Below are 16,906 nucleotides of genomic sequence, written 5' to 3' on the forward strand. Positions count from 1 at the left end.
TTAAAGAGAATTTAGTTTAGCTGAACTGACAGAGGGATTAAGGGACCATAACCGCTGGGTGCAGTCACATAATGCGACGCACCAGCCAAGGCCACTGTTTTATGATCGCCTACTGCAGTACTGAGAACAGGACATAACACGAGAGAAGAATACCATGGTCCAGAAGAAAACGTGCAATTAACATCAAGCTTCCAGAGAAAAGGAAGCCCTGAAGATTTTCTCAAGGACACTGAAACTATCCCTGTATTTCAAACCTCTTCTAGCCAGCAGCCGTAACGGCTGCAGCAGGGAAGAGAGGTGAGCAGTTCCTGCTTTCGTGGAAATTAGGTGAAGATGCTTAGGAGAGAATAAATGCCATTTTTTAGGGAAGCAGCCCTCACGAGCTCCACTGGGCTATGCTTTCAGCAAAACCCCCCTGTCTCAGGGTATCCAGTCTGAGCCAGCACTGTGTCAGCCCAACGAGCACCTGGGCTCTGGGCTCATGAGTCAGGCACTTGGCTTCTGAAGTTCAAATTCTCAAACACAGAACACCAAAGCAGTGGCTTGGGGTCTATCATGTTAACAGCTGCAAAATACCCAGGGACAAGCCTGCCAGGAGGACCAATCTCTCCTCAATTTATGAGCCTGTAAGAAGAGCTCAGTAGGAAAATGGATTACACATTCAGACTCCTGTGCAACGAAGAACCCAAAAGCCAGCCAAGAAAGCTGTCGCAGCAGAGCCACAGACAGATGCTGGTACATTTGTTCTGCAGACAGAGAACTACAACAACATCTGGTTAAGTCAGCTGCTCAGTGACACTCAGAATAAGCTAATAGTTAAGGAAGAGTAAAGATCACCTCTCCCGGTCTCATCTCAAGCATATCGTTCCTTCCTCAAAACTCAGTTTAACTTTTAATCCCGTAGAGATGTCATTTTCCAAGTCCCATCCAGTTTAGTCTGTTGTTTTTTTCTATTTCCTTCTCTGGTATTGTGGCAACTTCAAATTTCTAATTATTGAGAGTATTTGGAAAGCTGTCAGTAATACTGTTTGGTTAGGCTAGCTGACAGGAGAAACTGCAATTACAATTTTAGAGCTACAAAGAGTACTTACAACCAAAAATTAACATTCAAACAGCCTGGGTTTCAGGTTTCACTGCAAACATGGAACAGATGGTGCAGCTCTGAAGACTCTTCACATTTTAAAGCCATTTCGGACTGGGTTTTCATGACTCCACTCAGCCAAGCTTCCACTGCGCATGCAACTAGTCAGGGCTTTGCTATTCAGGCCAGTGGGTGCAAAACTTTCTGCCTGGGGCTCCAGGTCCGCTCCTCTCAGCTGGGACAGGTGTCACGCTCCAGTTCCCAAGGTGGGAGCACAGCCACAACAGAGACATCCGCAAGCACTTGCTCTACTCTCCTGCCTGCCCACGCTTTTCCATTGTCCTCTCCCGCCCTGCACAAGCCCATGACAAACACCACTGCCCTATGCCTGCAGTAACTTCATATATTTTCTGCCGCAGGCAGGGAAACACTCTACCTCATTGCAGGCCCTATCTGTGTGCTTTCTCCTGCTGCATACCGCTTTTCCCCACGTCACAAACTCACTCTCACCCCTACTGGCTCCACTGCCAAAAATACGTTGGGAATTCTTTTCTTATGAGCATTTACCAGTTCAGCAACAATTTCATAGGAGGAGCCTCTCCACAGGACACTTTCTTGTACTGATATCGTTCACATACTAAGCTCAATTTCCAGAGGCTTGGTTGCTGGCCACTTTCATAAGCCAAAGAATAAACAGAGTTTAACACAGATCCAGTCTCCCAGAGCAGGGTGAAGAGTTCACAGCCATTACAGATGCTGATTTTTGGCAGCAAAATAATTTCAGGCAAGAGGCGAAATAGGAAAGAATAAAAAGGTACACTATGGCCTACTGACCTCCTATCGCCTGACTTCCTACTTGGTGTGTCAGGGGGAGGAAGCTTTCTGAAAACAGGCTGGAAAATGGCCCCTATCTTGCAGTAGCTTTACATTTGCTGCCCTTGAGAAGAAACGCCCTGTACTCAATAGCCCCAGAGACAGATAACAATGGGAGCCTTCCGAGATCTCTGACAGAAAAGAAACATCACGGACTACATTTTTCATGGTTCGATTATGAGATACACGTTTTTCCTTTCTGATATTTGCAGCACAAAAAAAAAGAAAAAAAAAGTTTAACTCCTCTCCTGCCAACCATGGGCTCTGGGCTCTGTTCAGTGATACCTTCAAATTTTGCACCTGTCAGAAAGTCTTCCAGTTTCCGTATCAGTTTTGCTTAGAATCCATCTCTGAACATTTCAGCCTTTAAAACCTATCTACTGAGGTTGGGAGATGCGTTTGTGATTCTGTCGCTTTATGAACTGGAAACACAGAACTACTCACCCACTGACATTTGCCCACAAGCTGCCATGAAATGGGATGAGATTGTAGCAGCTCCAGGTCTAACATCTCTTAAGCTGAGCCAGGAGGGCATGGAGGAGGTGGAGAATGAGCCCTTCTTATCACACAGCCACAAGGGATGCAATAGGTTACACGGAAAGTGGGCATAGCCCTTTCTCGGATGGGAAGACAGCTGTATCCCTGGGCCTGAAGAGGTCTGCATCAGAATTAAACAGAACACTTTTTGGCAAGAAGGGAACACCAGTGCTTTCTGTTCCACCACAATTATTTCTAGAGAATGAGTACAAGGGAATCTCAATGACTAAGGAGAACACAGAGAACCTCAGCTGCAGAAGAGATTAAATGAGTGCCTTATGAAGTTAGTCAGACAGGAACACAGACAACGCTTCCCCTGATCTGCCAAATGCACAGCGAAGCCCAGCAGTGGAATCATCCTCACAGAGGGTGATTTCCTCCCCTTGCCGCACAACGGCTTTCAGGCTTGCTCATAGAAATTAAATTAAGCCACCTGTATTTTCTCAGTTTTGCTTGTTAAACAATGACACAAGGAATTAAGTTTCAGCTCTGAATAAGGGGTCAAATGTACGTAAGCTCTGTGCAAAGGCTGCTGTAATGGTAGCTTCTCACCCCCAGCCTGTTTACAAATAACTTGCTAGTGGCTTGTAGAAGATGCTCTGCTCTTCTCTTGACTTGAGAATGTCTGGCTGCACAGCGTGCCGGGGTCTGTCTGTGGGACGCATGAAGTCACTAAGGGAACAGCTCTGTAGTTACTCTGTTTTAACTGAGATGCCAATCAGTATTTTTCTTTGCTCTTTTAATTATTCTTTTTGCTTGGTTCTGGTTGTTTTCATAACTCTCCCCCTCTTCCACTGCTTATACTGCCCTGTGTTTGACTGCTTCTCATGTGACCGCATTGGTTTCTGCTGTTGTTTTAGCTTAATTGGCTTTACTGGAATGAATGCTGATTGGTGCTCTCACAAATGAGTCTTAACTGCTTCCCACCCTGGATTTCCCAAGGCATCAGAAACTTCCAGCAATTTTTGTTCCATTTGTCTCACATTCCTTTGGTGTCTGTTCTCCTGGAGCACAAAGTTTCAGGCCCATTTTTATTCCTGCAGGATTTTAACTGTGCGTTCTGCCTTCCAACAGGGCTGCTAACCTCAGTAGGTAGCAACAGACGAGCTTTCTGTCAGAACAGACTAAATGCACAAGAAGCCCTGGGACAGTATTTGTTTATCCCTCTGACAAACTCCAAATATTGCAGTATGACATTATAAGTTTTGGTATTCGCTATGTTAATGAAGAAGCAGAAGGGTAAACATGCAAGACATGCCATGTGGTAACTGAGTAGTTCCTTAATTTTTTTTTTATTTGAACTGTTTTGTCCAATTGCTGTGGAATAAAACAAGGAGATTTCAGTTCAGCTTCAAGTTGCTTTGTCTGTAGTTTCCAATCACATGCCACATTCCAAGTTTTAATAACAAATAAATCCCACATTTTGATAATAAAGCAGATGCAACTAGGAGATGACATTCAAGACAAAAAAGCCCCAAGTATTCTGATTCATTTCTGTGGCCTGTCATTCACAACCAGTGCACTCCAGATAAGCCAAGTGAAGCCAGTAGCAAACGGAAACCACAACCTTATGCTTCAAGAGGAGGCTTGAAAGGCCTTTTACTGTTACTTGAGCTCATTCAGGATTTAAAAGCCTCAGGACCCAGCCACCTCAGGACTGGGACTGTAGAAGAAAGAGAGGTTGCGGGCTTAAATCTCTTTTACTGTTCCTGCTTCCCAGTCAGCTGTTCTGAGTTCTTTAAGAATCCTCCCCTTTAAATTGTATAATGTTGCACAGGCAAGCCCCCAGAGGTACAGGCTGCTACAGTATATTATACTTCAAAGGCTTTAGGGTTCTTTCTCTGCCCTCCTCCAGCTCCAGCCAGGTCTTAGTACCTATCTTATGGGAAAGAAGTGTTCTGCTCCTGTAGTACATCAGCTCTTTGAATTGTTATTGTCTGCCAGCGCTGATTGCCCAGAAATCAAATTTAACACCATCTTTTAGTATGGGGATGGAAACAAGGCACAACTTTTTCATAGAACACTTTGCATAGAAAACTCAACCTTTTGGCAGTGAGTTAAAAGTTAACTGAGGAGCTCCCCTACTACGGGGAATAGAGATTACAGTGATCAGGCCATATCACCAAAAGCATTGTTTCTGACTATCTCACATGCAACACACACAACAATTTCATGAAGACTGAGGTCTTCAAACAGCCTTAATTGCTTGCCTAGCTGATTCCCTTCCCAGAGTACGTCAAGGGGCTTGAAATCTTTCAGATTAGATTATCTCATTTAAATTTCCCATCAGTATGATACTGATAAATTTTCATTTATACTTAGCACACGTATGATTTTATTCTGAATGTGTTATATCTAGGTATTAGATCTGTGTTGTGATTTGTTAAACCTATTTATTTTTTGAAAGTTGGCAGGAGTCCTCAGCTAAAAAGCAAGCAATGAAGACAGAGAACTCCGAAGAGAGGGACCACCCAACAAAGACAAGGAAGCCACTCCGTCCTACCTTGACACAAAGGTACCCTGATCTGAGAATCAGCCCCAGGAGGTTTTGTTTACGTGATGCAAGGAAGAGTAACAACAAGGATTGCTAATAACAGGAGACAGAGGGTCAAGTAAGTTACTCCTCCCGACTACCTTATCAGACAATTAAGAGAGGCATAGCATCGGATTTCTGGGAACACGGGCTGAAGTCCATCTAACTCATACACTGCACTGGAGTATGTGACCTTTCTGAACTGTATTCTTTCATACTGAGATCATAAACTTTCAGGCTGACTAAGAGCAGTGAGAACTGCAGAAAGCAAGCTCCGGAACATGAAATCTACACTGGGACTCGATCCTAAAAAAAAATACATGCAAGGCAGTTTTATTAAGGTCACAAAATATTTCACTGGTCAAAGCTTGATCATCATCCTAACATTGTTTAGATCTTTTTAAAGTTACAGAATTACTGTACCTTTGTTTTAACTGCATACTACTGAATACAGTTTTAAAGAAAATGGCAATAATAATAAAAATCCCAAAAGACATGTTGTGTTAAACATAATTAAGTCAGATCTCCATTGAACAAAAAAATAAATCTTTGAGCACTCCTGTGGCCCAAAAATGATAGGAATGATGCTTATGTATGCAGGAGAAAATCTGCGCGGCAGAAAGGATCCTTAGAAGGCAGGTTTCAAGCCTAGCGGAAGTCATCTCAGGTCAGTAACAACTCTGTGTCACTGAAACAAGTGTGAGAAGTAACTGCTGGCTCAGACCCAGAATTTGGAAATGCAAGGGTAGGTTTATAGCTCCCACAAGCCTCTCAAATGGTACTGTGCCACAAGTGTGCTCAAGCCATAGTGTAGGGCTTGCAGGTTTTTAGCTATATTAGCACTGGATGGAATAATAAAATGGTAAAACGAATTCACGTACATCAGACACTTTCCTTCTCAAAATATGTCATAACTCTGTGCCACAAGTACAAAACGAACAGGGAGTTTCAACACAGAAAGTAGTAAACAGTGGACTTGCAGTATACCAAATATGACAAAAATCCTCTCATACATACCTAAGATTTTGCAGAAACCTCTATAGTTTTTTAAAGCTCCATGAGATATTTAGTCATGAATTCTCTTCCCAGCATTGTTTTTTCATTTCTGTAGCTTTTGTGTGTGTGTGTGTGTGTGTGTGTGTGTGTGTGTGTGGAAACTTTTAGGTCAGGAAAGTGAATTCACATTTATTCAGGATCTGTTAAAATGTGCACGTGACATGTAAATTACTTTGTCAATAACTTCATTGAGCTTTCTATAAACAAGTAGTTGGGTAACGGGTATCAAAATTAGACATAAAAGATACAGATTTTTCATGAGGACCAAAGGATTCATCAGCCGTGCTGAATATATTAATGAAAATTGGGTCAGATAAACTCATCAGAAGTTGTGCTACTGTGAGAACTGGAAGACATACCCCATGCTTTTGTCATTTGCTGACTGCATGAAGATGGTGCATGACAAAGGGAAGGCACCAGGGATGCAGCAGGAAGCAGCTAGGCCCAGGGTGAACAACAGACTATGTGCATGTCAGTAGAAAAACAATTTTGCTTGAAAAATATAAAAGCACAAAAAAAAAAAAAAAAAAAAAAAAAAAAAACACAGACAATATGTTCTTACTAAATGGTATTTCAGTTGCACCCTCACCTTCAGACACAACATTGAATTCACGTGTTTTGCCCACAGGCTGAGCGACACTAGCATCAAGACTACTCCCATCTATTTTCTCTCCATCTCATAATCAAGCTCCTTCAAGTCTGTGGAAAGGTGGGGGGATTAATCCTGACATGGTTTATATTGGCGAAAGCATCTTCCACATCTTCAGTATAAATCCTTCATCTATTTTGCAAGAAAGGTACTGCTTTAGCTCATTTAATGGTTGGACTGGCTGAAATATGGGGAAGTCAAATGGCCTGCCCAAAGTAGGAAGAGTTCCTAAGAGTTTATTTTGGATGACAGTGTAGGAACTTGCTGGCTGGCTATTATTTCCTTCACCTACAGCACTATTCTGCCTTCTTGGTGCTTGTGACCAAGATTCAACTATCAGCTGTTCTTTGATGGGTTCTTCATGGCAAAATGTGAGGAAAGTGTTAACAGCTCTCTCTTATGCCAACCAGGAAACAATCAGGGAATTGGGCTCTGGTGTTGAGTCTCATGGGGCAAGAGGAGCAGCCCAAACCATTAGAGCTTGTAGCTTTGTGTCTGCAGTGTTAAAAATACTAAATAAATAAATATAAATAAAGTAACAGGCACTAATACTTTGCATTAAACTAACTAAAGCCTTTTTTGAGATTCCTTTATTGTTTATAAACATTAATTAAGCTCTATATTTCTTCTGCAGTCAAGCAAGCATAATTACTTGTGTTTTCAGAGAAAGTTATTGAAACACTCACAGACAAGGCGGCTTTCACCAATTTATTCATGGTGGTTAAACAAAACAATTTCTACATGGGTGACAGAAGGCAAAGCAACCCTACTATCTGACCACTGCATTCAGACAGTGAAGGACAGGAAGGTGTTGGGTATGTTAAAGGAAAATTTCTGGACTGGGGACATTGGAACCATTTTACACCAGACTCAAAACTCCCTGTCCAAAACACATATGCCATCAGAAATGCAGAGAGGTAAGCAGTGTGAAGGGCAGGCTCAGTATTTTAGGAAAGGATGTGATTTCAATCAACAATCTGCCTGAATCGTAGAAATGAAAATACTACACTGTATTTCTCAGTCTTGACAGGACTGTGTATTTCACATGATTAAAAAAAAAAAAAAAAAAATCAACATTTTCTTCAAGATCAGAACAAACAGAAAATAAACTTGAGGCCTCTTCAATTACTCCTTGCCAAGTCAGTACACTGAGAAAAGACTAAGTTTTTTTAAACCAATAGAAGATGAGACAGAATTATAGAAAAACAGTCATGAGCAATGCTGACAAGAATCAAACTTCTCCACATACTGTAATCAAACATAACCACTTAGATACTTTTTATTGCCATAGCGCATGCAAACCACACATCATACAGACGTCAAAGTAAAAATTTAACACCCAATGTCTTAAGATAAAACGCAGTTTTATATGATGCTAGGAGGATAATAACCAAACCACCTTTTTCCATTTAAACTACATTTCAAAAGAGCTTTGGTATTTTTCTTGCAACATAGGGTGACATCAGAATTTAAATTTCACTCAAAAAGCAACCCTGTAAATCATAGGGGAGCTAATGAAGAAGACGCATGCATACACATGTTGCCTGAAACAACCTCAGCTTTGGTCTGCAGATGCAGACTATTGCGATGTAATGCACAATAAAATCAGTCATAAGCGATAGCCATTTACTGCTATAGATAAGGCAGGGAAAACAAATACTCCTTGTTTGTTTAATCAACAAAACGTTGGCCTAGATGCGTTCCTCTCTTGTTCAAATACAAGACAATTTCCCTGACTGACAAATCTCTGGGTTATACCACTGGATATGTCTCAATATGACTCTGGATATTTGGCTTTTAAACAAGCTTGTTTAAGCAAACAAACAGTGCTGTGAATTTTCAAATGAGACAACAGCTATGCTGCCCACATCCTCCTCCAACACTGACTTCTGACTGAGGCTTGCTGTACAGTGCAAAACCACACTTACTTCCTGACTACTGTTTTGGATCCGGAGGAATTCTGGCTCCCAACTTCTTCACAGCTTAAGGTCTCCAGGTTTCCATACCTGAAAAAATGAGATAGGTGTTTAGAGGAACTTCTACTGAATAAAAACAAAGCCCAAGTAATATAGTTCTTACACAATTATCACAAACAACTAGAAAGTGTTTCTAGCTTGAACTACAAACATGCGATATAACAGTTGGCAAACTCATGGAGCTTGTTTCATTAAGGAGCAGAAATTTCCTAAAGAGACGACCAATATCTTCAAACCTAACTTATTAATTTGTATGAAGTAGCCTGTACATGGGAGGAAGCAAACGAAACAATTTGCTCAAAGCTCCAAGACCCTCTCTGTCAGTTTTCATACCATCCTTTCCCATAGTGATATGCCAGTGTGCAATAAGGCTGTACAAACCACTTTTTCTGACTCAATTTCTGTTTCTCTAGTATTTGCCATTCCTTCCAACTCTACGTGGGATTTCCCGCAAGTTTTTCTAGGTGGCAATTGCCTACTTGTGCCAAAAATCTTGACACAGTTGCCATGAGGGGGAATGGTCCAGAGCTCTGTGCAAATGCCACTGGAAAAGAAAAAAACAGAGGTGCAGCTCCAACAGCATAAAGCAAAATCTCCTCTTCTGTACATACGTAATGCGTGTGCCTTGTGGGCAGGATTATGCACTCCATTTTCAATGGGAGTACCGACTGCTTCAGATATACAGCACCATAAAGAATTTAATGACTCCTTACAGCCAGCTTTAGCGGAGGCACAATTACTCCCAGTTCAGAATAAGACAAGCTGATTTTAAACATCCTGTGCTTGAATAACTGTTAGTCAGGCACCTACAATTAATCTGAATAGTTAGGAGAACAAGTGCATCTTTAACTGTTTGTGCTACAACGTTCTAGGAGCATCAGACAAAGAAAATATAGGGGACTGTTAGTTTGTATAGGGAAGGTTCATGGCAGAACTGCAATGAATTCATCCAAGGTGTTTTGTCTTGAAGGACAGAAATAAGAGATGGTAGTTTTATGCTCTCTGAAGTATCAGTCTAAGGCTTCCCATGTAAGAGCTGCAGCTCAGTACAGGAAGATTGTGAAGAACATGTTTTTGCATCCCCATCTCTCACCCTCACTGATATTCTGCCCTGTCATGGCTCTCAATCTCAAAACTTCACAATACTTTAAAATAATTAGTAAAGTTTCAACAATCTTCTGACAAAGGTTTAAGGCTGGAGTATTCCACTATGGCTGGAAAGCTGAGGCAGAGATCACTGGTCTGAATACAGTGCTCACTCCAGCGTGTCACAAAGTAAACCCAAACTAACGAACGTAAACAAGTAACCCCCCAGATAGCAGCAGCATGGCCGCAGTTGTAAGAAGGTCAACCTGGGCTTACTTCACCTTGAGGGTATTGCAGTAAGGCAACTCGCATCATTATAACATATCGCACCATAACAGAAAAGGATATGCTCAAGTTGTTAACTATGCATGTTACCATGCGAAGTTGAGAACAAGACCATGGCTGCTTGTCCCCAGTAGCTTCCTCTGACCACTACACCGTCCCTCACGCAGTGCAAGATCCTACACCAGAGGTGAAGACTTCAGTTATCACAGCATTTTTCTGCCCAGGTAAAAAAGCATACTACACACATAAAAACTTGCAAATCTTAGGTTCTGAAGGGCATAAATTCTTCCCAGTATAAAGAAACAATCCTGCTGATCCTACAGGACTGCAGCAGCATGAGAAAAGGCTTTAAGAACTTCAAAAATTGAAAGGGTCCTCGGCCATGGAGGTACACACAGGACAAGCCATTTCACCATTGTGATTTCACATATCTAATCCAAACATCTGAAGAAAAATAGGCTTAGCCAAACTGACAATGGAGTAAGAATCCACTTCTAAACATGTTGACTAACCCCTTGATCTCCTCAGGATCACAGCGAATCCTAGCAGGAGCATTCACAGAGGAATCACTACTTGGTGGAAGAACAAATGTCAATTTTGTTCTGATTTTTTTTGGTGCATCAATGTCCTCTCTGTTTTCTTCCGTGTTTCCCAAGCATTATCATACCCTATCCATGCTCTTTCTATTGAGATCAGCACTTTTGAAGAGGTGAAATTGAACAGACCACTTCTTTCTGACTCTACTGTGCCCAAATTCACCACTAAACCATACCTGGCCTCTCCCAGGTCCCAGTCACACCTTTTTCCAATTCAAAGTGAATGCAATTCACTGCTTGAAGTACTACTGCTTTACTGCAAGGACAAAATAAATCAGAGAAGCCTTAGAACAATATTGCTAAACACCTCCATGAAGTCCATTAATTCACTATGCTGAAGTGTAAAGTTCAGCCTATTTTTATTTGATTTAACTATTGACTTCAATATTTGCACTTGTAGGCCTGTAGACTGCCCTGCATTTCCAAATATTTTAATACCGGGTGACCTATCTTAACAAAAAGGTACAAAAAGATGGGGGCTAAGGGGCAGGGGACATTTAGAGAACTCTGCTGACACCTTCTCAGTGATGACTGCCTAGACAGAACCAAGACTTGCTGCTGATACCACGTGCATCACACGCTGCGGCAGCTGCTCTTTCCTATAGCTCAGTGGAGAGGATTTCTCTCCCCACTACCGTCTGCTAGGTAAAATGACCAAAATAGATCTTATCCAATACAAAAGACATTTTTCCCCCCTACTGAGCAAGGAAAGCTCCAGTTCTTGAATAGCAATTACATTTTTATATTCTCTTTTCAAAACTTGTCATTAGTTCTTTGAGCAAACTTTATTGAGATGACTCAGAGTATCACCGTCCTAACATTGTGTCAAATATTAAGTATGTATCTGCAGAACATTAGGCATTTGCATTTAAATCCCACTAGAGATACCCATGCTGATTTTTGCAACATAAATTTATAACACTGCAAGAGAAAGCATGCAATTTTCTGTGCAAAATCTGAGAAGTATATAACACCTTGTCACTTTGCCAAATGCAAACCTCTGCTTATCTATGGGCAAAAGGGCTTTGCATGAACAACAGGCCATTAAATATGGCTTAGGAGGAGTTAATGATACATCTGATGCAAAGAACAGTATTTCTGCAGACTTCCACTGCCGCGTTCTCACCAGTTCCTGGACAAAGAGCTATTCACTACCCAGTCTTGTATGAATGCTTTGCATACAAAAAGAGACATGAGAAACAAAAGGATCCTGTAGCCTACAGAACTTTTCAGCCTTGCTTGGTGTTCGGGAAGTTATAGTCTCCACTCAAAAGAACTGACTAAACAAATGAGACCAGAATGTAATGGGCAGTACTGAATATTTAAGTACTGGAAAATAAAGTAGAAAACACACCCCTGTATCTCTGCTAAGAAGGAAAGGGAACAAGAGGGAGGAAAATGCTCTTTGAGCGACTAGGAAATAAGAAGAAAAGGTGATTCTCTGCAGAAGTGCCCAACAAAGCCCTAAATAATGCTTGTAAGCATCAAAGCAAGCAGCAAATAACCAGAAGCATAGATATTCAGCAAGAGTTGTAAAGTGTTTTGAATTATACATGCAGAATCGTGGAAATGAGGTCACTTCTTTAGCTGGTACAAACCACCTGGTATACAGGAAAACAATAGGGGAAAGAATAAAAGCTACAACAACAGCAGTGAGTCTAATGCCATATGAAACTACTGTCCTAAAATATCTGGATCTGCTACTGAAGGACCTGTTCCCGCGTGCCTCCTCACCCATGGTGGATGTGAGGTGACTGTGAGGAGGGAAGCAGCTCTGGATGTAGCCAGAGACCACTGTGCTGGAGGAAGGAATGGAAAGGCGAGCTGCTCAGACCGTTCCTCCTTGGGAGAGTCGTGCAGGAGACATGGCACAGACACCTCAGGGAAAACTGGGCACAGTGGATCAGTTCAACCTACCTGTGACCAGGGGCTGGGGGGTACAAACTGGAAAGTAACCACCCAGAGACGTCAGAGCCTGGAAAAACAAACAGCAAAAGCAGGTGCTTTGGGAGAGTTCTCTTTTTCATACTTTCTTGACTGACCATTTCCGCCCTCCTTGTGCAGAGTGGCCTAAGGACTCTCCCCAGCCTGTGCAGTTCCCTCAGTTTACACTTGCCTCCTTATTCCGTCCTAGCCAACCAGGTCCTCCTCAAGCCCATCTCCTCCACGTCCACTCTCCACCTTCACCTTCTTTATTTACCCTCTCATTAAGCCATCCTCTAGCAAAAGAACTGAACTGAAAACGTAAAACTAACTTCTTATTGCCATTGCACTGCTGGGCTTACCCAGCTCCAGCTCCCCACCGAACAAACTCGATTCCCTTCTCTGCCAACCCCTCGAGACAGGGACCGATGGCTACTTGATATGCTACTGTGCAAGCACAGTGCAGCCCTGCTTCTAAGCACTGCTGCAAAGGAACACGATTACCATGACAAAATTAAATACGCAAGGGAGGAACTTGGCTTGCATCTGCTCTCATCTGGACAGCAAAATCCCTTTGGCGTTCACCACACTTGTGAGCACTGGATTCCACAGTCCAGCCAGTAGCAGGGGGGAGACTGAAGGCTGGAGCAAGGGCACCCGGCCATATTCCTACACCCGGTACCTGGAGGAGCTCATCTTCTCCTGGCTCAGCCTCCCCAGTCCCTTTGTCTCTTTCCAGGAACTTCCATCCTGCATTTCCACATCCAAATGCTGACAAGATGTATTTATTTTTTTTTAAACTTTACTGCCAACTCCTACCAAAGAGACCATATCAGAATGCATAGTGTTAAACACTTGGCAGGTTTTCAAAGCTGTCTAGTGTGTTTAGATGCCAAACCTCCATGCATACTAAAGGGATGGGGATGTCCAATTACTCCTAAATAGGTCTGAAAATACATTCAACACTTTTCAACATTCCAGCCAATGACCAAGATTTTGTATAGTTTGACCTCTATTCTATGTTAAAAAAACACACCTTTATAGACTGAATACAGCCAAAATAATGAAGAGAGCTCCAGTTTCTAATAAAAAGCAAAAACTTAATTTGAAGCCATCTGGAGGGGGAAAGAAAAAAAAAAAAAAAAAAGAACAGATTTATTCAAATTGCACATCTCTGGTTATATTAAAGAACAGAAATTACCGAAGAGCACAACCTAAAGGCCACTACCACAAGCTCTGAGAATCCAGTAAGTCCCTTCTGAGCGATACAGAGGGAACTGTATCTGTCTTAAAAACACTGCGAACTTTCTCTTAATGATTTTAAACCTTTCCATATGCCTTGCTTGACATTTTCTGTGACTCCACTCACTGCACTGGATGCGTTGCCTTTAGAAATGTTTCTCTCTGCCCAGGTGGTTTGTGCGTTTCTGTGATGACATGAGCAGCACAGGATGTGAGAGCCCAAGACACTGCAAGCAGGAGCACCATGCAACTGTGTGACCTCTGCCACACACTAACTGAACCCATGTGTTTTTGGCTTTGGGAGGGCTTCCTGCTGGCCCCCTGTGTCATGTGAAGAGGACTGAAGAAGTGGAAGCAACATGCGTGTCCCTTTACCTCACCCTGCTGTGCTGGGAGGGAGATAATCGCCAGGTCCTTCACAGCCAGGCCAGCAATGAAGCCAGCAGTGTGCAGCCCAGAAAGGTTCCTGAGCATGAATGGCTGCGGAGCCTCACATACTTACAAGCTGACCACTGCTTACTTTAGCACAGAAAGGCCCAAGCTGGATAAAAGGTTTTGCCCAGATTTCACAAAACATCACCTCAGTGCAAACCTATTTAATGAAAGCACATCATTCTGAATTATTCACTCCTATAAGGAACTTTTTTTTTTCCTGTCCTAATACTTAAGTTTCTCTAAAATATAGCATGGTTTCTTATTCACCTCTATCACTCAGACAAGAGAATTTCAGCTTTATGGGACAGAATAATGTTTCATGCCCCAAATTCAGTTAACGCTTGCACTGCTTGGACAGAACACTCTGCAGACTGCGTCAAAAGGTTAACGAGTATCTTTCCCCACACTTAGGGTATAAAACATCCAGCCTTCCCAGGACACCTGTCCAAGAGCCCCAGGACTCTGTTTAATCAGAATTTGTGCAGACACCCCTGCGGCACTCGCAGCAAGGGGTTCATCTGTAGCACATCCAAAGGGAGCTGACTGCACTGAGAGCTACCCAGCTTCCACAGCGATTTCTGGGCAAGTCTGTCAATGCAAATATTCCCATGGACGGTACACCCTCAGCTGGGAGATGCGGGTGCTGCTCCCTCCCACGCTATGTCACAGAGCTGCTCCCCTGTAGAAAGGTGGCTGGGCCTTTTTGGAGTTGGCCACATTGCTGTTCTTCCTAATGCCAACAAACAACAAGGGCTCAGCACTGCCATCCACAGTTGTTCCCTTACACCACAAGCCTGCTCTATCACCAGGAATAAGAAATGAGGCTCAAACTCTCCACGTGAAGCTCGAATTGACAGCTAATGCCAAAAATATTACTTGCTTTTGCTGAGAGCCTTTGTTATCTCTTTTGACTTCACTGGAAAAGAAAATACAAATATTTATAGAACAAAGATTATGCACTGACACCCAACTTTGTCTCTGTACTGTTGTTAAGAGTATTACTAACAAGAAAGTTGCAAAAATGTAAACTCTTTGATATTTATTCTACGCTAATATAAAGATGAAAACTGAGCTGGTTAAATTCAGTGACTATCCATTTCTCTTTTTATTTTTCCTTTTAACATCTGTTTTTCTTCGCAGGTTCATATTCCACAGCTGCATGTAAATCATTCTAACTTTCATAGTTTAAATTGAATCTATCTTTTGTCCCAGCCCATAAAAGTCTGGATTATCCATGATATTTGAAAAACCAAGGGAAACATCCATGGACTCTTAAACACTATACTCCTGAGATTTGTGAGAGGGGAAGGAAGTGGTGACCTCCTAGGATTTCCTGAGGATTCTTTCATTTATTACAAAAAGCTGGGGATAACATTGACAAGGTCAAGCAGGCTACGTGCCCTTCCTCTGATGGCTACATTATGATTTGCTCTGAGAGGTATATAAGCCAGAGAGAGATCAGAATAGGGCTCAGAAAAGTAAGTTCTGTGGATATTTTTTTCCCTGTTTTCTTTCCCTCTTATGACATTTTCATCTCTTTAAATCCACATTGGAAGAGGAGGGCAGACACCTATCCTCCTGACTTGCTGCTGCTCTAAACAACCTGACTGCCCAAACAACCTGAACTTACCCTATTCTCCCTTCATACCCTCAAAGCCAACCCCACAGAGTTGTTCTTCTCTTAAAGCAGAGCTGCTGCCACAGCAGTGCGTTACCAAAAACTCTAAAGGGACAGGAGCTCAATCTCTTCAAATCCAGAAGACCGTGAGGACACAGAAGTGCACAGCATCGAGTCAGGATCTTTCCTTTCAATCAACAGCCAAGAAGGCTATGAATAGTGAAGCCTCGTATTTAGAAGCAGTCTCCTATTTTCCTGTTTCTCTGCTTGAACACCCAAATTACATCCAATACAGAATAGCCATGCACAGATTTCAAAGCTAAGAATTCTGTTGACGAAGTTAGTCCTGTCTGCTCAACTTCTTTCCTAACCAGTGCTGGTTTTCTTGCTCCTCTGATGCCTGCCTGAGAACATGAAAGAAAGGCTCTTAAGTTACACATGCCACTTCTTTTGTGCTGCAATCTAACTGTAACATTACAGATGTAATGCCCAGATATGAAAATATTAAGAACTTAATCACAGAGTTAACTGAGCTAAATTGCACCAACTACACAATTTACAGCTACCTTCACTACATTTCACAGGAGCCCAAAGAGTTTAGGTGTCTCATGACCAGTGATTCTCAGAGAATGAGTAAGTACTTTCTTCAGGCTGCTTTTAAAACCCTATCATTAATGCCTACATTTAAGAACAAAACCAAAAAAACTACATAGAAGTAGAAACTAAAGCACATGATGCATGAACTTCATAACGATCTTGACTTCTTTTCTTGCTCAAATTCCTGATATTTGAGTATCTGATTTTATGGCTTCGGTGTTTTACTAATTTAGTACATTCCTATTTTTAGTTTGCTATGATCCTTTTCTCTAGGGGAAAAAATAGAAAGAAAACAGAGCCATTTATCTAGAGGACTTACTAATGTCAGTACAAAAGCAGGATTCCCAAAAGACTTTTTCATCATCCTTACAGCAGTGCAGCCTAGCAGATTTTGAACATTTCAATGGCTAGTGATGAAA

At 42.0% G+C, this 16,906-nt stretch overlaps 1 protein-coding gene and 1 long non-coding RNA gene across 5 annotated transcripts in view; one reads left to right on the forward strand and one right to left on the reverse strand.

The window, feature by feature from the left end:
- Positions 1–5,441, forward strand: part of LOC309881069 — a 29,461-nt gene extending 24,020 nt beyond the window's left edge. The window contains exon 3 of the long non-coding RNA XR_014318074.1: positions 4,906–5,441. This is a non-coding gene — a long non-coding RNA (uncharacterized lncRNA). The remainder of the gene's footprint in view (positions 1–4,905) is intronic.
- RGL1 (ral guanine nucleotide dissociation stimulator like 1) overlaps positions 1–16,906 on the reverse strand; it is a 76,599-nt gene that overhangs the window by 28,206 nt on the left and 31,487 nt on the right. For 3 of the 4 annotated variants that reach the window (XM_082766634.1, XM_082766633.1, XM_082766635.1), the window contains exon 4: positions 8,658–8,735. In XM_082766634.1, the coding sequence (XP_082622760.1) occupies positions 8,658–8,735 (78 nt within the window). Of the gene's footprint in view, positions 1–8,657; positions 8,736–12,589; positions 12,634–16,906 lie in introns of those variants that run through there. The other variant, XM_082766636.1, reaches the window with a different exon arrangement.

Source organism: Aythya marila (assembly GCF_965140915.1).
Source record: "Aythya marila genome assembly, chromosome: 8".
NCBI classification, from domain to species: domain Eukaryota; kingdom Metazoa; phylum Chordata; class Aves; order Anseriformes; family Anatidae; genus Aythya; species Aythya marila.